This window comes from Epinephelus fuscoguttatus, linkage group LG9 (genome assembly GCF_011397635.1).
Source record: "Epinephelus fuscoguttatus linkage group LG9, E.fuscoguttatus.final_Chr_v1".
Lineage (NCBI taxonomy): Eukaryota > Metazoa > Chordata > Actinopteri > Perciformes > Serranidae > Epinephelus > Epinephelus fuscoguttatus.
In genome coordinates, this window is record NC_064760.1 from 15,651,273 (window position 1) to 15,676,727 (window position 25,455).

General features: G+C 42.2%; 1 protein-coding gene across 5 annotated transcripts in view; it reads left to right on the forward strand.

Annotated features, from left to right (window-relative positions):
- LOC125894527 (ecto-NOX disulfide-thiol exchanger 2-like) overlaps window positions 1-16,801 on the forward strand; it is a 277,435-nt gene extending 260,634 nt beyond the window's left edge. For 4 of the 5 annotated variants that reach the window (XM_049585992.1, XM_049585993.1, XM_049585995.1 and 1 more), the window contains 4 exons: window positions 5,732-5,788; window positions 6,596-6,701; window positions 11,073-11,158; window positions 15,988-16,800. In XM_049585992.1, coding sequence (XP_049441949.1) covers window positions 5,732-5,788; window positions 6,596-6,701; window positions 11,073-11,158; window positions 15,988-16,119 — 381 coding nt within the window. In that variant the 3' untranslated portion in view covers window positions 16,120-16,800. Of the gene's footprint in view, window positions 1-5,731; window positions 5,789-6,595; window positions 6,702-11,072; window positions 11,159-15,987 lie in introns of all 5 variants that reach the window. The other variant, XM_049585994.1, reaches the window with a different exon arrangement.
- Window positions 16,802-25,455: the final 8,654 nt, after the last annotated feature.

Below are 25,455 nucleotides of genomic sequence, written 5' to 3' on the forward strand. Positions count from 1 at the left end.
TGTGATGTGATGTTTTGTTATACAAGCTTGATGTTGTAACATGTCACATGTATAATGTGTCTGGCCATTATGTGCTGTCTTGGGATAGTACAGTGACCTTATGTAAGCAGTGGAAAACCAACCAACCAATTTCCTGAGTGCCTATTATTGCAGGCAGCTTCCAGCACAGCCCATAGAAACACTGAAACAATTAATGCTCGCTATAATCATTCCTTTTGTTCATAATGGCCAGTAAGAGGTCCCTTCTTAATGTGCCTCCACTGTGAGTGCAATAATACACTCTAAAGTACATCTATAGTTTATATGAGGCTTTAATAGCCTAAGTTAGATCAATCAGCTGTGTAGCTTCCAAAGTTAAAGTCTTTTGAGTTTGAAATTCCCTTTTTGTTTGACTTTCCCTCCACTGCAGCTCAGCGCAGAAACACAGTCTGTGAAAACCCGAAGAGGGAATTCTGTATTAAAGAGACTGTGACTTCGGAAAGTATCCACTTGACTTGTTTCACTCGGGCTGCTGGAGCCTCGAATTACCTTCAGATAACCTTTGGAACATATATATGTATTTTGCAGAACGAGGACTGTCGATTGTGCCCCCATCACTTACACAGCTGACATGTTCGGAAGGGATTTTGTAATGACCAGGAGAAATTATTACAGCAAGCTGGAGGTGTAAATTGTCAGTTGGTTCTTAAAGGAAAAAATCACCACCTTTATGTGGATGTCCAATTGGTGTTGATGGTAAATGTAGTCAGTTGAAGCAATAAAACTCCTCACTGTGTGCTATTGTGACCAAGAAAGTTGAGTTCTCCCGCTCATGCAGCCATGCCAACAATGCCTATATGTACCAAGACGCACTGCACACAATTGCCATCATGTATCACCGCTCTACCTTATAACTAGGGGTGCTGGTCTTGGTTGTCTTTCCAGTTTATCTTCGAGATCCCGAAGGTCTCCAGCACACCTCTGTCCAAGTGAGGAGTAAAACTTTAATGCATAGTAACACACACACACACACACACAAACACACGGGCTCTTTTGGGATTGGAGATGAGTTGGTGTTGGCGGAAGCAACCAACCAAAACTGCCCACCCTGAAATTCATTGCATTGTTTCTGTTGGTATTGGAGGGCAGTTTAAGCAAAGGCACCACCAGTGGGTGTTTGGTCTCAGCAGCTCAGGTTCTGGAGGATCCCCACTGGCCGTATCGTCTTGCAGCTGCTGCTTCGCCGTCTCTCTGCTACATTTCTTCAGCTATATCCTCTGGCTGGAATGAATACGGCTGAATAGCCAAGTCAGCCAAAACACTGTAAAATATATTCTGGCCCATAACATCCTCTGCACTTGTATTTTGGGAGCTATTTGGAAACGTAGATAGTTTGCAATACATGTGAGAAGAACAAGGAAGGTCTGGTTTTTTTGAGCACCATCTAGAGCAGTGGTTCCCAACTGGTGGGTCGGTGTCCAGAAGTGAGTCATGGGTCCATTCTGAATGGACCACAAGTGACTTGCAAATGTGTCAAGTTTGTAAAAAACAGACTTTATTTTTAAGTACAGTGAATTTCTGGCACAGAGCTTTCATTTTGAAGTGTTATTTCTTGCTTTAGAATGAGTGACTAAGGGACAGCTACTTAACAGAGACAGCAAACTAGCTTGACGACATGGCAACGCAAGTATGACGCTGTATGTATTGAGCAGTGGACTTGAACTATGACTAAGGAGAAATCTGGACCCTGTAGCTGGACCAGTTGGGAACCACTGATCTAGAGCACACCCCTTGGCTTCCCAGAGATGAAATCCAACCCTCGCCTCCAAATTTGTCACTGTCATGTTCGCAGCTGCAAACTCAGCTTTCTTGGTCAAAATAGCAAGCACTGAGGAGTTTATTGCTTCAGTGGACTACTTTTATCATCAACACTGATGGGGCGTCCACACATAAGGTAGCAAATTCTCCCTTTAACTATAAGTTAAGCATGAGTTCAAACTAAACAGCATTTAAACTCACTGGTTACTTGCTGGTGCAGCATACCACTATGGTGGAAATTCCTGTAACAAAAGAGCAAACAATGCAAAACATGTCAAATACACACAGTTACAGAAAATGACATATATAAATTAGTCGCATTATCTTTAGAAGTCTACAAAACATTCTTTATGACAAAAACCCTCCATTATTAGATAAAAACTAAATGGATTTCCCCACAGATGTGTGCCTCTCTACCAGACAGGATGTCTTTTTCCTCTTTGTTATTGGGTCCACTCCTCTGTTCTCACTGCAGCCACATCAAAAAACCCAGAAGGAATCCCTTCATTTCCCTAACTGGAAACATATTGAACATGGATGGCCGCAGTCAAATTGTTTCCTTGTTTGTCTGCAGCTGAGATTTTATGTGACATCGACCACCAACAGCAACCCAATCATGTACTCTCATTCCTGAACATTTTGTCCTTTGGGTTACATCAGCACAGTCCAACAGGCATTAACTAAGATATCACATTGATATCAATATGTACACTGTAATAGCGTGATCACCACATGGGGAGATATTGCCTGCTGAAGATGTAAGGTGTAAACCATTGGTGCCGTCTCAGGGCTGTTATACATCATCAGTTAGAGCCACCGCTGCTACATTATTCATCCATCCCAACATCCCATTTGTTATTTGATTGAATGTGTTGCTTACATTGAGGCATGTTTTTCCCAACAGAACCCCATCTACTATTGATTAGAGGCGAGCTGTTTTACCACAACACTATGCTGCTAAATACAGTGCAGTGTGATCTACAGTCTTATTAAACAATTTCAAGTTTCAAGGGTCATTTTTCTCTCTTAGACGTGTCATGTTTACCAATGTTTCAGGTGTTGTCCCATATTCCCAATATTCAAGCGCTAATGTTTGTTAATGTTCCTTCTGGCTCGGCATAATGAGAGGAAGGGCTGTCATTAAAATGAGCCTCAGGTTCAATCGCCTATTAAATTGGATAATAATACAAATGAGAGACTTTCAATCCGCGTGGGGAGCTGCTCCATGTGTTGTCTGTTTGCTTTGAGGCACACAAGCCGACTGCAGGTTTCATGTAACGCAGAGGTGAATTAGTAATTTACCAAAACGTCTCTTCCTTCACATCAGCCTGGAGTGACAGAGTTGTCAATAGCGCGTTAATGGTGATGAGTTTGATTAGAAATGCGTCGCCACAACTGTGAGCCCTGGGAAATATGCTAATTAAATTCCTGCATGTGGGCAAACATGAATCATGAGAGGCAGTCTCATTAAAGGGAGAAAGAGAAATCAATTTTTGGGTGTAGGTTTCTGTGAAGATTAGCGGCCGTTGTGGGGTTATTTGTCACGTTGAGGAGATCTCTTCATGCCATCACTTATCCTTTGCTGGTCCAATCGCAGTTCCTGCTGTCACCATGCTGTCGCCACACATTACTGGACTGACACCAGTGCAGGTTGCTGAGGCTTTTGTCCCCATATATGTTTGTGTCACTGCTGCCACTAATGATTCTTTTCATTATTGACTGATCTGGTGATTAATTTGTGATTTAAAGGAACACTTGGTATTGCATTTCAATGAAGCTGAAGCTAAAAGAAAAATGGTCAAAATCGAAGCAGCCAAGGTTGAGATAACCTAATGTTTACAATAGAAAATAATTTATTGTCTACTTTGTGTGTGCAAAAGGCAGAAATTTGTCTTTGGTTTACATGTGCAGAATCTAGTATTAAAAAGCATACATTAAAACACAAAATTTAGTCCCTAATACGAGGCAAGCTCCAAAATAATCAAGCCTACACTTCCCATAATGCAACACAACCATGTGTTTTCCTCAACCCACTTCAGGTTCGTTGTTGTTAAGAAATGTTAAAAAGTTTTAAGCTTAAACAACGAAATAAAATACATAAATAATAAAAAAGTGACAGTAGAATAGAATTAAATAAAAAAAAAATAGACATTTGAAACACTAATAAACACATTAAACATGTATACAGTAAGATGGATAAGAACAATATGTTGTATCTGATATGATAAATGTTTTCAGCAGCAGAACAACATTTCAAATAGCAATTTTAATCACCGGGTTTGTCGGGTCCATGAAATAGACCTGTCTTTGGGCTCTTTTCTCCCAAACATGACCAGGTCAGGGCTCTAATATGAATTTTCTGGGTCCATCAGGGTTTGGGTCTGTCGTTTTGGACCCATGTAGACCTCTACCTCAGAGCCACAGCTGTCATTATACAGCTGGTACAAGCCAAGGAGTACTCATCATCACAAGTGAACTGATTGGTAGATGGCTCCATCAATAGATCAGTCATTGAGTCTATGAAATGTCAGAAAATAGTGAAAATGCTCCTCGTGGTTTCCCTGAGCCCATGATGTCATCTTCAAATTGCTTGTTTTGCCCAACAAGTAGTCCAAAACCCAACAACACTTGATTTATAATGTTTTAATACCAAGAAAAGCTGCAAATATTTGTGTTTCAAGAGTTGGAACCAGATAGTATTTGGTATTTTTGAATGCTGTCAATAAACTTGGTTTTGATTGTGTCATGCAGTGATCCCCAACCAGGGGTACAGTTAACAGGTGTATGTTAAAAGATTGTGGAGTAGGTCTGCTGATGTGAACAAATTATGATTTTGTAATATATAACTAGTCATGATAACCCTCCAGCAACCACAGGCCCACTGCACATTGGCATGGCTCAGTTTCCCTTTGAAGCAACTCAGTTTGAACACCCTAAAGTGGAAACGACAACGTTTCCTCCCTTAGCATTTCCAAGAGGTATTAGTGTTGGCGCCACTGTTGCAAAGACAACCAGATCCCTTTTCAATTTTCTCAGAGTCTCGCATCCACCACAGTTAGTTCAGTTCTTCCACCAACAGTAACTGCAACACATTTACACTGATACTCTTCGGAAAGTGGGGAAAGCCACCAATAGCTACTGGGGAAAACAAAAGCGCCATCTTGTTCCTGTTTTGGTTTTGCAATAGTTGACGCACTTTCTTTGTACCATAATTCAAGTCTTCATTTTCCATGTACCCAGTGACAGACAGAATTTCATAGTGAAAGTGGGGCTTATAAGGAACCAATCTAAATGCAGATGGTGTCATTATTCTACAGTCATTACATTGTGCAATCAACATTTTCTACATAATGATAACTTAAAGCAAAAAACTTGTCTGTTTTCAGTGTTACAAATGAAAGAGTACAAAAACTAGTTAGAAACAGAGCAGGAGAGAGAAACTAATAGTGTGGCGCTCTTGATATTTGTACGTAGGCATAAGAACAAAGAAGCATCCAGTCTATTGAAGTACAACAGTGAAGGGGTATTCAAGCCCAACATATAGGGCTATGGGCGGACTGCGAATCAAAAAGATTGAGAAGCACTGGTCTTATCGAACAATAGCACAATTATCTCAGTGCTAATATATTCCCAGGAAATCAGAACTCACAAAGTCTTTCATTCTTACAAATTTAATAGCCGACTGTTTTGTGCCAATTTTGACTCAAAAAGAGTTAATTATATCCATATGGACTTCAGTGTCTCCGTTTCCCTTTGCTTGTTCAAAATCACCACATTTCTGGACATTTTTCTAAAAATAAACAATGCCCCTATTTGTCTGTTTTTGCACACCATGCTGTGCTCAACCACTCCCCCTCCTCCCCCCATCTGTCTACATTAGCGCTTAGCTTGTTTCTCTGTGGCCTTTTCCTCATATGTTTCTAATGTGCCGCAGCTGGAGATGTCGACGCAAGATGACAGAGGCAGCGAGGAGAGCGCTAATCAAACCAGTGTAAGTGGAAAAAAGGTTGAGCCCTTCCCCACTCCTCTCCAGATATTGTTTTGTGTCCTCATTCTCCCTTCTTCTTCTTCCTCCTCCTCCTCCTGCGACTCTCCTCTCCAACCTCTCCCAGTGACATGACAGATCATTACAGGCCAATCCAGTTCACTGCAACTGCATTTGTCATTGAATAAATCACCCAGACACAACTGGGCTAGGAAATAGAGGAGTCATGAAGTCAAAATGGCTCGCACATGTGCGTATGTCTACACACCCACGCACTGACACACACACGCTCGCAGGGTGTTATGGATAGATTCAAAACAGAAAAGGGCCACCAGGCATCCCACACCATAAGTGGAAGCAGTACACACAATAGTATGTAGGACAACAAACAGACAAAAACTCTTCTGTTATTCCTCTGCCATTTTTCTGCCACCTGTCAGAGATCTGAAACAAACAGCTTGATCATTTCCCTTCCAAGTCTCTCCCTCTCTCACTATTTGTTCTTCTAACACTCGTCTCCTTTTTTGTGTCTCTGTGTGTGACACACATTTCATCCCTCTATCAGAATTATAGCTGCTGGCTAAAAATTCTCCCTCGCCTCATTATCCTCATCCTCATTGTCTCTGTGCATTAATGTGTTGGTGGTGAAACTTTCTGATGCGTTCATTCTTATTCGTGTTTGTCCTTTTATTGTGTGTGTGCCATGCACCGGCTTGCGTTAAGGCTTGTTTACTGTTCTCGTCAGCCACAGTCAAACAGTGGCTGGTAGGACATTCATTTAAGGTAACTGTGTAACTTTGTGTATGTGTGCAGGAAGCCACAGTGTCAACAGTGGTGTCCTGCAGTCAGGAGAAGGAAGGTCCTACAGAGAAGAATCCACCGAGTCCTGTACACTCCGAGAGGGAGGCGCTGCTAGTTGGTACGTTGACATGAATCTGACTCTTGTATTACCAATATCTCCAAAATGTAAATTATATATTAGCTGTAGTTTTACCTATGAGATAGTCAGTAGTAGTAGGAACCAAATACACTATCATACATTTCTAGTGATGCACATTTTTAAGGATTCCCAGGTTGTCTGTGTCAATTGATATGTTGTAATTTGATGAATCGCACATATGTTTGGAACTTTGCAGCGCAAAAACTAAAAGGTCTAGTGTGTGGGATTTAGTGGCATCTAGCAGAGAGGTTGCATAATTGTCCCTGGACACAGACTGGCCTATCTTAAAGTAGCTTTGGACCAGCTCAGACCAGGGTCCAACAACAACACAGCTGTGCTCCATTGACTCTAATACAGTCTTTTCAGATTTCCTTCATTTTCAGGCTGGTTTTGTAGATTTGGAGCTAAATGTTGTCCCTGGGGCACGTTGTGTATTAATGATACTCGTTACCTGGAGAGGTTGGAAAAAGATATACATTTCTCCCCTGTTCCAAAACCAAACATCAAACCCTGAAAAGTGTAGGGTTAACTAGCTAGCTACTGAAGATATAGCCTACTGAATGTATACACATGCTGCTTTTGCTTTTTAATGATTATAACAGTGAAACAAAGACCAACCCTGCTGTACAGGAACCAGTGAAGGGAAGCAGGGACACTTTGCTGATATTCAACCAGCTGTGTGGCATTGCATTGTGCGCAGATGAATGTTGTTTGACTTCCCTGCCTGTGCAACAGTGGAGGTCCTTGTGCTGGCAGCCAAACACCGTTCATCTGCACACACTGTGATGCCACACAGCTGGTTCAATATCAGCAAAGTCTCCCTTTATATTCATTGTCTTGTGTGGCGATCAGCAGTGATGTAGTGGGTCACTTTTACACTGTGGTCTGTAGCCTATAGTTCGGCTTTAGCCTCTAACTATCTTTGTCTTTTTAACCTGTTGTTGCTGCTGAGTCAGTTTGACATCCTGGATATATCCTTCAAACACAGACTGTAGACCCCTCTGTTTGCTTCTCTCTGGAATCAGTGTTTCATTTTTCCAAAAATATGATAATATTTCTTCAGGGAGTGCAGTTAGTTACAGTGTGGGCTCCATGCTTATTCTGACAGCTTGTCGGACCATCACAAAGAGGTGGGGATTGGCGAAAGATCAATTGAAACTTCTCTGTGCGCCAAACATATAGAACTACAGTGGCCAACGTGGAAACACAAATTGCCCCTATCTAGAGCCAGTGTTTGATTTGTCCATTCTGGGCTACTGCAGAACAACATGGCAAACTCTGTGGAAGAGAACCTGCTCTGTATATAAATATAAAAAACAGGAACATTGCTAACTAGAATCATAAACATTATTTATTGTGTCAGACCAGCTAATCAGAGTTTGAAGCTTGTGTTGCTCCAGTACCATTTCTCTTCATTGATCTGTCTGTTCTCTGCTGGTGAACAGGTGTATCATTTAGGGAGCCCGGATTCAGTACAAATCAGTATTTTTTCCCTTGCTGTGGTTTCTGTGGTTGCCATGGTCACACAGCTAGCCGCCACAGCAAGTTGAAAAAGTTGAACCATCATAAACTCTGAAAGCAGCAGCAAAAGAGCTGTGCATGGCCACGAGAGCGGCAGCTGGCCCTCCCTCTCTTCTCGCCGCTGCCACCGACTTCAGTAGCACGTCTGCCTTTGTGTTTATACTGAAAACAACCACTTGCTGTCTGAAAGCAGTCTCCCCTCTCCATTCATGGTGTGGCACTTCTCACACACAAAGTAACAGAAGGAGTTGTGTGAGGAGTGAACAAAGAGAGTTTGAGAGCAAGGTTTAAAACCTGCCTTCTTCTAATGAAGTCCACAACTAATCAATTGCTGCATTAAGTGGGAATTATTTCACAACAGTCTGTTGCAGAGGGTTAGAATAGTGTTGGTCATGCCCTCAAACTCCCTCATTTTAAGTATAGAGAGGCCTCAAGGTTGGTGCGTATTCTTCAATAAATTTGTGTTGAATAAAAGTGCCATTAGGTAATTGACACACGACAAACCTGAGGGCAGGAAGTATTCCAGCACTGTGTTATTGGATGGTTTCTGGGGCTGCAGGCGTTGTGCTTAATGGGTATTTGAGGGGTACGAGATAATACAAAACTCACAGAATGGAAGGAAAGGGGGGGGGGTCAGAAGGGGCTTACAGCTCTGTTTTGCCCAGGGCACTCCAGCAGAATACCTCGGCCATGGCATTGTTGAAAACTGGCAGCAGGTGTGACAGCTGTAAAAACTCAAGCGAACATTGTTGTGGTGCCTTCAGACACAGCACAAAGCACGAATGCATGCAAAGTCGGTGGAAATACTCAAACAGAGATTTTCTCTAGCTGGTGCAATTTGAGGTGAAATCTCATCTACTGCTGTTGAGAATGAGCAACAAATTTGCATGACACTGCAAAGCATAAGCTCGGGATTCCCACCAGATTTAGAAAAATCTAATAGTCAGAGTTTGCATAAGACTCAAAAGAGGACAGAAAGGAGGAAATGTGGTGGAAAATAAGGCACAGTTTGAGTTTCTGCTGACTTTTTAAAGTATTTAATGAGCGTCCTTTTAAATATTTATCAATAATGAATATGCGTCTTCAGCCCAATCCCATTTCTTTCCAAGTGCCCCTTTGCCTGTCTGAGCAGGTGCAAGGTTGAAGTCCCCTGTGGAAAAAAGAGATCCCTTCAAGACCCTGATATGTCATTAGTATCTTCGTCATCGATGCCGTTGGCAATAAATATGGCAATTACAATATTATCACAATGATATTTGCCAAGTATCAGATGGAGATAGAAAAGCATGGATGCTCACGATTCTTTCACCACTAAAGTTTAATACTATCAATCGATCAAACGAGATATCAAATAAAAACAATGCTTTGTGAATTATTAGAGGAGCCGTAACAAGTGTAACAACTTTGCTACTAGATTTACATTACAAACCAATCACAGGGCTGGTACCTGCGGTTATTCCACAGGCTAGTTAATAACATGTCGGGCAGGAAATCCAAAGTGTGGGATCATTTTGAGAAGGTGAAGGACGAACCCAAGGTGATATGTAAACTCATCTTCATTGGTCGACTACAAACATGACGTATCATCTGAAACATGGAAGTAGCTACATGCCCAGTCATTACTGCTTTGCCGACAGCGTCATTAACAGGCGGCTCGCTCAGTGTGTGACGTGCACTTGTAGATAAAATATAGGCCTATATTAATGAAGGTTCATTAGTACGGTTTTGTATTTCTCTGTAATGTAGCACAGTGTTAACAATGCTACTGATACTATTCTTTCTCACACCTTCAACTCAAACCATTGTGTTGCCCCGCCCAAAATATATAGTTTAATAACTCCATTAATGTTGTAAACATGCGGGCAACTAGTCGACTAATGGCCCTTGATGACAACACTTCACACTACCCCTCTATCCCAGCAACAATCGAGACACCCTACCCCTAGACGTAAATGCACAAAATGAATAGGTAAGAGCTAAGTGGTAGGGAAAAGAGCTGTTTTGGGACTGAGCCTTAATTTGAGCCCTGACACTCACTCATATTCTGGCAATCTGCACACACACAGAGTGGGTGCGTGTAGTTATAGCAAACGACTGAATTACTAGTGGGAAAACATCTTCATTGGCTCTTTTCAGGCAAATAAACATAGACAGCGAAACTGCTCCAGCAGGCGATTTCATGGAGATAAATCAACATGAAATTCTGCTTGCCATTGTATCTCAATGGACCATTAGACTCCAAGTCAGTCTCTTATTCATTGTCAGGGAGCAGTGGAGCAGCTCCAGGCTAACATGTCGTTTGTGTTGAAGCTATCAACTGACCTCCTGCAGGTGGCAAAATTGAGAAAGTCTTGGAGTAGTAATTTCCTTTTAAAGGTCTTAAGTGGTTGTGATATGGCTGTTCTGGTGTTTGAGCCAGTGGAAAGCTTTGTGACTTTAACACTGTGTGTGTTTGTCTCAACTGTTGGTCCCTCTATGCTTTATAGGTGGTTAGTAAGCAGAGGTGGAGGATTATCTCTCCTGGCCCTGACTGTGAGCTGATAGCAGATGGTTTGTTTTAGCTGGGGGGGAGTATGGCTTTGATGAGAGACAACGGCATCAAAGCTGTCATTAAACACTCCCTCTAATCTGGAGCCACAATATACAAGAGGCTCTTAACAGTACTGGGACTGTGGGAGAAGCCACTCGGAGCTCGTGTTCGACTCAGTCAGAGGAGGGAAGGAGTACATCCTTTGGCAGTTAGACAATTTTTGACAGGTGACAGAAACTAGAGGCATGTGACATGTCTCTGCTTTAACATCTTTGCATGACTTGTTTTTTCTACCTCAGGGATCATTTCGACGTTCCTGCACGTCCACCCGTTCGGAGCCAGCATCGAGTACATCTGTTCCTACCTGCAGCGTTTGGACACCAAGGTAACAGGCACGCATGTGTCAAAACTGTGGGATACATTAAGAGAGCTGGCCTTCAGGATCACTGTAGGTTAGATGCACCCATACAGACACTGTGTCGATGCCCCCTACAGCGCTGACATATGGGCTTGTTGTGTCCCAGGGTCCTGCTGTGTAGGAGAGACACAGCCTCCATGTCCATTAAGGGTGGGAATTACCAGAGGATCCACAATACAGTATTATCACGATACTTAAGTCACAATACAATATTATCATCACAGTACATATTATTTAAAATATGTTGCAATACACTGGGTATTGCGATAAAATATATAACGGTATATTGCAATTTATTATCTTTTTCCAACTGTAAATTAATGTCCCAAGGAAAAACTTTCTCAACATCCACCTAAAGCTACCTAATGTTTAATTTGTATTCGTCATATCAATAAGTTGTTTATTAAAAAATTGATACTTGATATGATATTGTCACAAAAAAATATTGCAATATTATGCGATATCAATGTTTTCCCCCACAAGAAATACTTCTCTCCCCAAACAACCATTTGTATATCAGTTAATCATCCCACGTTCCATTGAATTCTTGAAGGAAACTCTTCTGGCATGCCGTGAACAAAGAATCCAAAAACATAAAGTTCTTGATGAATTCTAGTCATAAGCAATTACAGGCAAACCATATAAAAATATTAGTGTACAAACTCTCACACAACTGTCTCATTTATCCAGTCATATGTTCAGTACTTCCCAAACAGACAGCCCTTTCTGGCAGGCAACTGAACAGAAAGTGAAACTTATCTACAGTATGCAAAGCCAGACTCCATTGACAAAAACAGTAATTTTACTTCCCTGAACACAGGAGCTGCTGATCAACTGCTCACTCGTTTAGTTTGTTTGTGTCATTGTGTGACTTTGGTGAATCTGAACTAACCCTTCAAAGCACCAAAGTCACACAGTAACACAGACTAATGAATTGATCGAGGCAGCACTAGACCAGCTACTCCTGTGTTCATTGAGGTAAAATTACTGTTTTTGTCAGTGGAGTCTGGCCTTGCATCGATAAGTTTCACTTTCTGTTCGGTTTCGTCAGAAATGGCTGTCTGATTTGGAAGTACTGAGCATATGACTGGATAAATGAGACTTGGATTATACTGCAGGGTTTGTGAGAGTTTGTAAACGGATGTTTTGACATAATTTTGCTGTTAAACATGGCTGGCTCTGACTTCAATTCATCAAAAACATTTTCATTTTTAGATTCTTTGTTCATAGTGAAGGCATGCAAGAAAAAAAAAGTTTTCTTCATGATTTCAAAATACATAACACAGGGTGAGTCATTAATATACAAATGGTCATTTGGGGGGTGAAGCATTTTTCATCTAACTCTCTCAAAATGCTTAATTAAACAGTCAGGAGCTAGATGTACAGGTTGAGATCGCTTTTGCAAGAGGCCTGTCTGGGGAACGACCCAGCAAAACATCTAGTTTTATTAAACTAACCAATCTGTTATCAAACCTTTTTCTTAGCAAAATAGTTGGAAAACACTAAAGTAGCAGCCTTTTTTTATTTGACTCACTGGTTGAAATGGCAGACATCACCTGCGGCACATTAGATCATCTGCAGATAATTTGCATTTTTTCTTTAACTGCTGAAATGAAAAGTTTGGCTGTTCTCTGGTTGAAATGCTCTCTGCAGCTGCTGTCTGTGTTCAGCCAAAGACTGATTGTGAGTGAAAGGAAGCATCATTTCATAACACCACTGCACATTTGCCAGAGGACTGCCTTTTTGTGGTTCAACAGGGACCAACAGAGGGGCGACTCATCTCTAGAGAATCTAGCCTCAGTATTTGGAGTCAGTAGCCTGTAAAGCACAGAAGGCTACTGCTATTAATTGAACATTCATTAGCCTGCCACTAAAAACTGTTTGCCCTCTCAGGCAAGAAAAGGAGATTCTTATTTTATAAGTGGATTCAATACTGGACTTGAACTTGATGAAATGGTATCGAACTGCAGCCCAGGACCAGAGTCAAGCAAAGGAAACATTCACAGTACAATAAATATTATCAGTCACATAAAAACTCAGCATCAGAGACAATTCGACATCTTTAAATTAATGTTTGTTTGGAAATAGAGTCCACAATACTTTGATTTGGGGAAACTTAAACTTCGGAGATGGTTTATCTTACTTTCCTATCCCAAAATGTCATGGCTATATGTCTGGCTAGTTGTGTGATTTCCCTCGATGCCGGAACATATTAAAACTAGATCCTTCATTCTGACACTCGAAGCCAAACACCGCCCTCAGTTTCCACTCCGTCTGGTGAAGCACAGCTATTTTATCCCCATCTTTCTGAGGAGGCATTTTAGACGTATTATTGCTCTTCACTGCCACTTACGCAAGGCTTTCAAAAGGCCAACTTTCAATGTCACCTCCAAAAGGTAACACTGAGATTAATGGTCGTTTCTGCTCTCCGCCCAGACAAGGAGACCTTCAGGAATAATGGCAGATGTCACCACTGCTTTTACAGACGCAGTCTCTGGCCATACAGAAGACACATTCTCGATCTTGGCGGAAACCTTCAGATTTCAGGCTACTTAAACTTACTCATTATTAGGAAGAAATAATTTGTCAGAAACTTTGTCTCGACAAGTTTGCCCCAAGAAATCACTGTTCTCTGTAGCAACTCTTTGAATATGCTCATCACCACCCTGACTCATTCTCACACATGCAAAGAATAGAGTGTGACGGTCTTCTCTCTCATGCCTTTTGGGCTTTTTGTCTAGTGTGTCTATGTGTTCATGTGTTTTCGTACGTGTGTTTATGTGAGCGTACGCCCACGCCTGTCTGTCTGTGTGTGCGTACGAGTTTGCCTGTGCATCTGTTGTTCCCACATCGACTCTCCGCTACACACATCAAGCAGCCCACAGAGTTTTGTCAATATCACGGACTAGACTTTCCAACAACATGCCCAATCCTCTATGCTTATCTGGTGGCTCCACACACGGCTCCATTGTCTGTGATGTCACACCAGTCCTATCTCCATGATGGACCTTAATGCATCCTGACATCAGCACAGAGCTCAAACAATCTAGTTATTAATGCAAGACACTGTGGGTCGTCTATGGCAGCTTGTACGATGGATTTTGGCAGTGTCACCCCAGGATTTCAGTCGACTGATGATCCTCGGCCCACCCGAGTGGTGTGAGCCAGATTACGCTTAGTCAGGTGGCTGCTATGCCGTCACCCTCTCGCTAAAATTTTACTTGCGCCATGATTCTCTGATTGCAGTGGAGGTGTGAGAAGGGAGGAGGTGATGAGTGTGTAAAAGAATAAATTGTGGATGTATGAGCGAAGTTAACACATTGGTTTGATTTGGCAAGGGCTGGCTTTTTGAAAAGCAGAAATAATGAATAAGCATTTTTCAAAAGCAGCATCTGTAAAGTATGTGCTAATTTAATTTAAGAAGGGGCAAAGGTGCAAGGCTTTTGAAAAATAGCTCCAATGAAAATAATAAATGTCCACACATCAGTCTCATCAGCTATCGGTCTAACAGCAATAAGTCTCTGAGGGCAACTGGCAATATTTCAGGAGATCCGGTGGAGTCAGCAGATATAACCGGGCCAAGACTTCCTCTTCTGTGCGGCCTTCATTTCATCTAATCTCTATAAACAGATGCCTGCATATGAATGCAGATACATTCTTTTAAAAAGCTAATTAAAGCCAAATCGTTTACAGACGATAGCCGATGGGTGCCAAATGTGTATTTCAGCCAATGACTTCTGCCTCTCCGCATGGATTGTTTACCTGCCACTCAAACGTGTTGGTCAATACTTCTCAGACTGCAAACGGAAACCTTGTCCGTAGGTGTGAATGTGAGTGAATGGCTGTCTATCTCTACATGTCAGCCCTGCGATAGTCTGTCCAGGGTGTACCCCGCCTCTCACCCAATGTCAGCTGGGACCCGCGACCCTCAAGAGGATAAGCGGTTAGAAAATGGATGGATGGATGGATGGATGTTTTATGGCGGCACGGTGGTGCAGTGGTTGGCATTGTCGTCTCATGGTAAGAGGGTTCCTGGTTCGTACCCAGGGTGCGGGAGCCCTACTGTGCAGAGTTTGTCAGTGTGGGTTCTCTCCTGGTACTCCGACTTGCTCCCACAATCCAAAGACATGCAGGTTAATTGGTGATTCTAAATTACCCATAGGTGTTAATGTGAGTGTCAGCCCTGTGATAGTCCGGAGACCTGTCCAGGTTGTACCCCGCCTCTTTCCCAGTGTCTTGCTCCAGCCCCCCACAACTCCCAACAAGATAAGTGATTTATTTCCATGTCATTTTTTGCCAAAGCCATAGGGAGCCACTGGAGAATGTCCAAAGAGCCACAGGTTGCCTGCCTCTGTGTTAAAGTGATATGCTGCTACTCTGTGTGGAGCCTTTGTAACAGACAGCCAGTCAACATGCTTATTTTTATCGAAGCTTTCTTAATCTGAGTTTAAGATCACCATCACGCATGCCAGCATGTTTTTTTAAAAGTCCATTAAAATATCATGGTTCATTCTGTTTAAAAACAAGCTGCAAGGTTCAAGGATGGTTAAAATTCAGTGAAACATCTGCAGCCAGCAAGCAGCAAGTCACTGGTGACAAACTAGAGACCAGAGCAGTGTCTGTATCCTTCAAAGATGTGATTGGCATTCATACACAATCAAGTATGAGAATTCTTATTCCAAAATCTGAAATAAAATGGCATCTTGAGTATGGATCTAGATTGACTTGTGGTATATGTGCTTGTGAACTTTGTTCTTTTTCTAACCCTGGACTGATGTATGTGTGTGTTTCCACAGATCAACACCAGTGAGGTGGAGGCTCTTCTCTCACGGCTGCCCTGCACCTTCAGACAGGAGCTGACCGGTGTCGGAGCCAGTCTGGAGAAACGCTGGAACTTCTGCGGCTTCCAGGGCATCAAGAGCACATAGACTCTGCTGGCAACGCTTCTTTGACGTGGAAGGGATGATAGGCTGTCAGGACAACATAGGGACACTATAGAGATGCGAAAGACACAGTATAAAGCCCGCAAGTATCAATGACGGTGGACTGTTCCTGACTGTACAAGAACACAGAGGACTGAGCACGACCTCCAGATCAGGAGGGAATGTTACATGAGCATTTCAGGGACTCTCTAGGTGGCAAAGATGTAAAAGCGCAGCATTTCCATGGTTACAGGAATGTTGACACCAAACCAAGGTGACAAAGTCTTCATGAACTCTCAGTTTCTCAGTGTCTGCAAAATATTTTTAGACATAACAACTCTAGAAATCACAGAAGACCACCGGTTCCTCCGGTCACTGGATTATAATGTAGTTATCGCCCCCATGGGCCGGGCATTGTGCTCTCTGAGCCCACAGTTGGCTCTGTATGGTGTCTGTGTGAGCCAGGACTACAGGGCTAACCAAGGAGGCTCATCAGGGTCTAACTGAACGCTCCAAACCTCCGAAGCCTTTGGCCTCCCTCTCTTCTCTTTTTGCTGTTCCTGGTTTGTAAAATAGATCATAAATGGATATATTTCTTCATTTTCTGTAAAGGCTGTTAACAGTTGCATAGAATCATTTGTTGTAATACACTGTAAATGCTTGGATGATATTTTTGATTATAAAAGACATTTGAGTATATAAAAATGTTTGAGTTATATTTTTTTATGTGTATCTGATGCTCGGAGAGGCCGGTTGTAAAAAAAAGTGTATGTGTCTTGTTATTGACACCTCTCTCTGGCCGTGAAGTGAACTGCAGTAGCCGTGAGCGAGCACCTGGGCATCGGCCATGACAATAAAAAAACACAAGACTAACTGTGATGCCCGTCATTATGTTGATAGAAGGCTGGAAAATAAATTTAAATCATATTTAGAATAACATTACTATCTGCAATGTTCCTTTATTAAATTTGGAACATTGGCTCCATGATACTAAGTAGTATACCGTTTGCAAATTCCATTATCAGCTGACATTACAAGCAACCATGTTGAATAGCTAAGTTACAGCTAGCTGGCTAACATTAGCTCAGGTTGAAGTTAGCTCATTAGCCGCCACGTCATTACATTTGGCTGGTAGAAAGCACTTTGTACCGTTACATTTATTATTGGCTAAATTAACTGATAATTATCATGTATCACATTAGCTGGGGAGGTAATTTTACAAGCCAGGCCACTAACAAATCTACTCTGATACTATTTTGCTCGCGATAACGTAAGTGAGCAAGCAAGCTAAGGTAGCTAGCTAGCTGTAGGCCCAACTAAACTATGCTGCATTAATCTGGCATTGGTTGCTTCGTAATGTTAGCTGATAGAGTAATTTATGAACAGCAACGTAGCCAGTTTACCAGCCAGATCAACCCTGAAGTCTTGATGAATTAAATTACATTTGTCACTTAAAACCTTTAAGTGTTTTGCTAAGTTAGCTAGCAAGCAGTTTGTCTGTATTAGCAAGCTAACGGTAGAGAACATTAGCCATATTCCACATGTCAGTGCTTCCTCTAACGTTCTCTTCAGCATCAGGGGGGCATTGAATTTAATGAGTCACTTTTTATCAGACCACAGCAGCTCAGATGAGACAGAAAAAAGCAATAGCGTGCCCCAGAAATAGGTCTTAAAACCTGTAAATTAGTCAGCAGTTTTGCACCCTGGTTGCTTTGTCTCATTGTCATTGGGTTTTTGGTTAGATGCCTGAAATAAGGTCTGTGGTTAACATAAACTTAAAGGGAAATTTCGGTTTATTTCAACCTGTCTCCTATCGTCCTAAATTTGTTTCAAGTGACTAGTGACATAAAAATAATAGTTAGCATGTTAGCCGTTAGCCTAGATAGAGCCAGTGCGCATAGTAGCGTCAGACCTAGCTGTTAAAACGTAAGCGAACGGGCATACTTCAAGTGCAAAGTTAGTCCACTAAACAAGCTTTTTTTCCACAAAGACTGCCTCATATCGTTAGGATAAATGTCAGAGAACATATAGAAAATGACATGTAAACGTGTTGTCTTACCTTACCGGTGTGGTGCCATGTTTGTTTACATTTAGCTCTGCTTTCCAAAGCGTGGCCGAAATATGGCGAGCTCTAGATAAAGCCCAGCTGGATACTACTCCAGGTGGAGGTGTCTCGTCCTCAGTCACATCCAGACCTTGAAAATAAGGCTGCAACCAGTCCCATTCCTTGCAGCAGAGGCATTTCTCTTCTGTGGGCACTGGGGCACAGCATTCACAGGTACACCACCAATCTCCATTGGGCGGAACAAGCCACCTGCTTAAGTCCCGCCCTACCACCTCCGGTTGCAGTTTTCAACACGTACTTTACTAACTTTTGCGGTGTTTGATCTTGCGGGGATGTAGCCATTTTTCTGCCGTGGTTTGCATCCTGTAGGAAGATATTTTTGTGGGCATGTTACACCAAAACCTGTTTCCCCCCGGCAATATTTTTGCAAGCGCGTTGCTGTGGCACCGCCCAGAACAATGATGATTGGTTGAAAGAAATACAAGCAGCCTGGGCGTTTTTTTCTCCAATCTTAAAGTGAGAGTCAGCTCAGCCAGACCTTTCTTTTCTTGAGAAAGGTCTGGTGACCGAGACTAGTCCACAGGCTACTAATGGCAACCAAGAAAGTCTAAGTTTTTAGGTTACGTTACAACCTGTTCACCCATTGGCAATAAGAAACGATTCATACTGATAAAAGGTATACAGGACCTTTAAGCCTGTTGACCTTCACTATCAGTCCTGAGAGACACAAATGCACCTGCACAGTGTGGTCTACATCGAAGTTTGTGCCCTTTCTTGCTTGAAGGGGATTATTTTTCCTGATACTACCTCTACCTTTTTTTTGTTCTTACAGTAGCTGCACTCAAGGCTCGTTTTAAAACCTTACATAACAGTATTTGTGTCTTTCAAACGCAAATTAAGCCTGGCTCTCAGCCTGGCTAAAGGCATAGCACAGCAGCATCACACTTTACTGGGAAACACACCTAGGGGATCATGTTAATGATGTTTAATTGGTGAGGCAGTTGTTGTGTGCTGTTACTGCTGCGGTGCGTACACAAAATGTTTGTGTGTGCTACTTGCCTGGATCCATATATTAAGTGGTTATACAACACTCTTCAGAGGGGAGTTTTCTTCTCCATCTTTGCCAGATAGAGAGCTCTCGCCGCCAGGACTGGAGGTTCCTCCCAAAAGCCCAGTCAAGCATTCTTAATGCGCCTCCACTGGGCTATTTGGCGGCGTGCTCCCTTCCCTTGTCGCTCTGAGAAACAAAGGTTTATTATTACACATGATTTGCTCTCGTCGGCCTCCTCCATCTCCCACGGGCATTGCATTTGAAAAATTAGCGTTCATGCACTTGTCAGCGTACTAGTCCTTGTAACTGAATTAATAATGGGGAATGAGTATGTTTTCTCTACAAGCTCCAACAAGGCTTTCCTTCCGTATCACATGTATCCATTATTAACAGCACTGGTTTGAATGGGAAGAGGGTTTTATGGATGAAAAGTAAACTGTCTGTCGTGGGAGTGGAGTTGTTTGCATGTTAAATGCAGTATGTAACCTCCAACCCACTGTGTTTGTAGGCTTCTGTCAAGCATGATTAAGAAAGAGAGTGAATGCTGGTGCTGTCATGCACTGCATTATCTTTTTTATGTAGTCATAGCAATGTGTAAGATCAGGCCTGCCTCTTATCTTGAGACATTTTCCAGCTATTTGTCATGATGACGATGTTCCTGACAGATGAGGAACTGCAAATCCATACTTTTCAGCTCCTGCCTGCTTGATGGCGCACTTGGGATCATGAGAGATGCCGCCTGTGCCGAGTTGTGCATCACTACACTTTCTCTCCACACTGTAAGACTTGATCTCAGCAGAGCATCCCCGATGACAAACTCTAGCACACCTCACACCAGCCTCTCCTCTCTCACTCATTAACTTTTTTCTCCTGCTCTCCCTGACATAAACAAAACACTAATATGGTGCATTCTTTCCTTTCAGAAGCTGCTTTCTGTCTAGCGTTTCCTCCCAACTGAGTTGCCATTCCTACGCACTGATTGACTGCAGGCACTTGCAATTTATCTCTTTTACAGCTGTTGTGTGTGTGTGTGTGTGTGTGTGTGTGTGTGTGTGTGAGTGAGTGAGTGAGTGTGTGTGTATGTGTGAGAGAGGGTGTACGCGCACAAACATGCTTGTGATTGTGCATCAGGTTCTCAGGCATCACACAAGGAAGGAGGTAAACACAGTCTAATTAAATCCAGCAGCAGTCCCCGGTGAATGCCGCTCTCCATTCACTGTTGTCTTCTCATCGCTGCGACACAGCGAGGAGCCTCCTCATTAATTCAATTCAAGGTGTACACAAGCGAAAGCTATCCAGGGGTGTGATTCACCTCACCAGCAGCGGCGTCGCCGTAGGACAACTCCCTCCTTGTGAAGTCACTGAGAGAGATGTTTGAAGATGTCCTTGGGCATCTGCTGATGTTAAGCTTTAGCAAATACTGAGCCTGAGTTTTGAATTTAAGGGCACTGGTGTCATTCTTGGGGGGACTTCTTAGAACGACTTCCTAAATCCATCACATTTAAGATAGGTATAATTGGACGTGAGGAGATAAACAGGTTCTTTTGGGTGATATCATGATGCTCGAGATACCCTTAATTACCTTTTCCTCTCATGTTGCTTCCTGGAGGCATCCTCATCTACTTAATTATGATTATGGCCTCCCTTGAGTGAGCAGGTGAGAGGATGCTGGCTGTGTATGCGGCGCATGGAGCCCTTAATAAGATAAACAATCACAACAGAAAGTGGATAAGAGGAGCACAGAGGGGCATCACTTCTAAACTTGTCCACATTGGTCATGGCCCAACAGGTTTGAAGAGTTTTGGACACTCTGACACACTGGCGTCTCACAGAGCAGCGTGCTGCTATTTTGGCTGTCACCAGATAAATCACAACATATCTAGATCTTAACCAGACGGGGCTCAAAAAGCTCATTGATATGATGTAGTGAGTCAACAGCTCCTCCTATTGAGCGCAACAGCAGCTACACCTTAAACTACATTCTGTCAGCCAGTGGGCCAGCATCAGGGGTGATTTGCATTGACAGCGGGTGTATGGCCACAGCGCTGGGGGACATGTACATGCGGGTTTCTATCTCAATAAAAGCTCCACAGTCCTCATTAATTTATGTATGCATTAAAGCTCCTAAAATTGACTCCATTTCCAGGGTGCCAGTGCTGCAGCACCCAGATGCAGCACAGCTCCAGAAACATTTGCCTGCAGGCACTTGGAATGACATCTTAGGAACCAAAAACTATGGAATATTAAAACTAGAACTAAAGAGATTTCTATTTCTTTGAGGATTATTAGTCTGGCAGGTAGCAAATCATGTTTTGTACAATGTTTTTTGTTTACTGCGTTTCGGTATGCACGGAGAATTGCATGCACTTTTAGCCTGAATGAATGGCAAGTGTAGGAATAATTGCTTTACACTGCTCTCTGGGGTGTCTGGGCACAGGATATTAAGCCGCAGGTTTCAGTGGAGTGTGACACACAGTGCATCTCACTGTTTAAATTCAATGTCTCTGCCTCTCTCCTTCCTTCTCGCTCCTGTGCTGTTCATACATCTTCATACAAAGTAGGAAAGCACAGCAGTCAATGCCCATAAGGAATTTGCACCCACTAAGCAGGCTCTGCCACTTCAAATACCCAGACCCTACAGGTGACAGGAAGGGTAAAGAGGGGAAGTTTCTCTCTGTACTTTGGGGAAATGTATTCATGGGATTTTTCTAAGGAGAGGGGGGACTGTGCCGTTTAATTCAGCTCACTCTCTAAGAAAATGTCTTGGCCAAAGATCCTCCTGCCGTTAGGTCCAGCAGTGGTATTTCTGGCCCATTAGTTGGTGAAACCAGTGGGCCTGATCAGTGTGTTTGATCTGAAATGCCAGCACAGTGCTGCTCATGCCAGGTTAGATGGGATAGTGGAAGTCTCTTCTAATGAGCGATGGCCACTCTTCATGCTGTTATAAATCGAGTGACCTTTACCAAAGAAGAATTGCTCCGCACACCAACAGCAATTATCTGCACAGTGGAAACTTATTTGAGAAAAGTTTATTTTTAGACACGAAAAGTGGTTAGGTCAGCATCAGTTCTTTGACACACTCTCCAGTGTATAAGTTCTGTCCTTAGACACTGACTCGGCAGCAAAGAGCTGGCAAAGCATCCTCATGTGGCGTTTGCAGTTAAGTGATTGTTGGGTTTTCATTAAGTTCTTCTTGAACTGCAAATAGCCGAAAGTCTGCAGGGATGCCGACCACCTTAGCAGGGTTAGTAGTGTGCATGAGCACTGAGGCCCAAAGGGACAGAGCACATTCAGGCTTACAAAACCATGTTTGTGTCCATAAAGTAAACACAGGAGATAATAGGAGTGGGATATGAATGAATTATGATATAGCATTTATCATGATGTAGCACACTTTGTGGAAAACCGAGGAAAAACAGCTGGGAATCTCGATTTTTGCCACATTACATACCAAAGTTTGTTATTATACTGATGCAGAAATCATATAAAACTTTAAATTAGTCATTGTACCTAGATTCATGTTCATTTGTCATCCCTGTGTTTCCTGTTTTTCGTTTCAGATCCCACGTCCTGTCAAGTTTACCTCCTTTGTGATTACTTGCCCCGCCCTAATGAGTTTCACCTGTGTCTCTTTGTGTTTCACCTGTGTCTCATGGTCTTCTTTGTCTTAGTTTATTTAAGTCCCTGTCTTCCCCTTGTTTGTTGCCAGATCATCTTTACCCTTAAGTAAGAGTTCTAGTGTTTCCCTAGTGTTCCCTTCTCCTATGTGTTTTTGACCATTTTAGCTTGTCACCACCTGTTTTGCCTGTCGTTTTGGATACTTTTGCCTGTGAGACTGACTACCCGTGTACTGACCTTTGCCTGATTAAAAACCCTGAACTTTCAACTGAGTCTGTGAGTCCGCCTAGTGAGTCCATCTCCAGTTTGTGCGTGATAGTCATGGTCACTGACTTGTGTGTATTGTCCATTATGGCCCAATGCAGCTAGAGATGACAAAAGAAGACCTAAGTTATGATAATATGGGAAAAGCTCTGACAAATGTATATCATCTCACAGAATAAATTACCAAGGAGGCAATTAGATAAATACAGGACTTTTGGTTCTCTCAGAGTAGTTAAGTTCCTTGAGATAACATGTAACTACATCCATTTATTCATTTACCGTAACCGCTTATCCTTTTAGGGGTTGCGGGGTGCTGGAGCCTATCCCAGGTGACATTGGGCGAGAGGCGTGGTACATCCTGTACAGGTCACCAGACTATCACAGGGCTGACACATAGAGACAGACAACCATTCATGCTCACAGTCACACCCACGGCCAATGTAGAGACACCATTTAACCTTACCTGCATGTCTTTGGGTTGTGGGAGGAAGCCAGAGTACCCGGAGAAAATTGCGGGGAGATCATTGGCACACAGGAGAAGTTTAAATTGGTTGCAATCTGCGACCTCACCACCAGATGCCACTAAATCCTACAAACTGAAACTTTAAACTTGTCATACTTCATTAAATCCTGTGTAACTTTAACATTCATTTGCTCGTTATTAAACCAAAGGTCATTACAGACTCAAAGACAAGTTAATGTTCACATAAAGGTATGTGTATTTATATGGAGCTAGAATAGAAGACCTTGTGATGGCTTGGCATCCAATGAGTTCAGTTTAGGACTAGATGTTACAATCCCTCGATGCACATACTGGAGACTATGAGTGGGAGTGATAGTGTCATCTGGGGGTGTCTGAGTGGGAGCCAAAGGGTTCAGGTTAGATGGATAGAAAAGTAAGAAGGAGCATAGGGAAGGCAGAGCCATGGAGAAATGTCTTTGTGGACTGAACTTTCCTCCGCCAGATCGGGCTGTACACTCTGCTTCCCCTACCCCCTCATTTTGATGAGGGAAGACAGAAGAAATGCGCAGGATAAAAAAATTACCTTACTGTAATCGAGGTGGAGTTTAACTGGTCGACTGTTGTTGCACATACTTGCAATTGTGGGTGAAAGTTGGAGCCGTGCCGAGGGAGGGGTGTAGGGGGTTTAGGGAGGATAAAAACCTCACTGGAGTCATCAGGCGGGTACCCTACTTCACTGGTGTTTCAATGATGTTGATGGCAACAAGCTGATTGGTTAACAGAGGGCTGGTTAAAGTGAACAGTGGTAATCAGGTGATTGAGTTACAACCATGTTAGTGTTGTGTTTCACTCAGTGGAGGAAGAGGTATTCAGATCTTTTACTTGAAATAAATCCAGAACTTTACTGGAATATACTTGTCCTTAGTCATTATAACATTCTTACAGGTTATAATTTTGGATTACTGTAATTATTGGTGCATTTTAACATTGTGTTTCCATTAGAGTTAATTTTTCGAATTTTGGGGTGTGTTAATTTACCATCTAATAATGCCTTGTATTTTATAATCTCATCAAAGGCTTTTAAAATCATCTGCAAAGTAACTACAGCTGTCAGATCAATGCAGTGACTAAAAAGCACAATGTTTTGGGAACAAAAGAAATTAAGCTCAACTATAATCCTGCTGCTTGAGTGGACGAATTGCTGTGCAAAAACTATTTCTAATAACTCAGACATCACCAGTAGTGAAAGTCGTATTCAGATTTTTTACTAAAGTAAAAAGTAGCAATACAACAATGTAAAAATACAGTCAGTGGTAAAAGTCTTGCAATTAAAATCATTTTCAAGTACAAGTACAAAAGTATAAGCATTAACATAGCCTACCTAAATAGTACCAAAAGTAAAAGTGCTCATGATGCAAAATTATAATGTTATATTATTTCATATTATTGGTGCATTAATGTGTACATCACGTTTATGTTGTAGGTTGTAAAGGTGAGGCTAATTACTTTATAAACTACCAGGTACCTTAATCTATAATAATGCATCATAATTCATTTGTTGGTTTAATATTTGTATTAATAATCTAAATCTGCATAGTAACTAAAGCTGCCACACAAATAAAGTGGAGTAAAAAAATTACAATAAGCCCTTATGTGTCTCCAAAATGTGGTGGATTATAAGTATTAAGTTGCATCAAATGAAAATATAGGTACTTTAAAATTGTCCTTAACTTACTCAACATAGTAATTGGCTCAAAAAATACTGCCAGTAGTTGACTGATCAATGTTCACAGCTGCTCTGATAATCTGAACGGAAGCTGCCCATCACGGAAGTAGTGCGGTATTGGTTACCATGGTGATGTACCTTATTTAGAAGGGTTT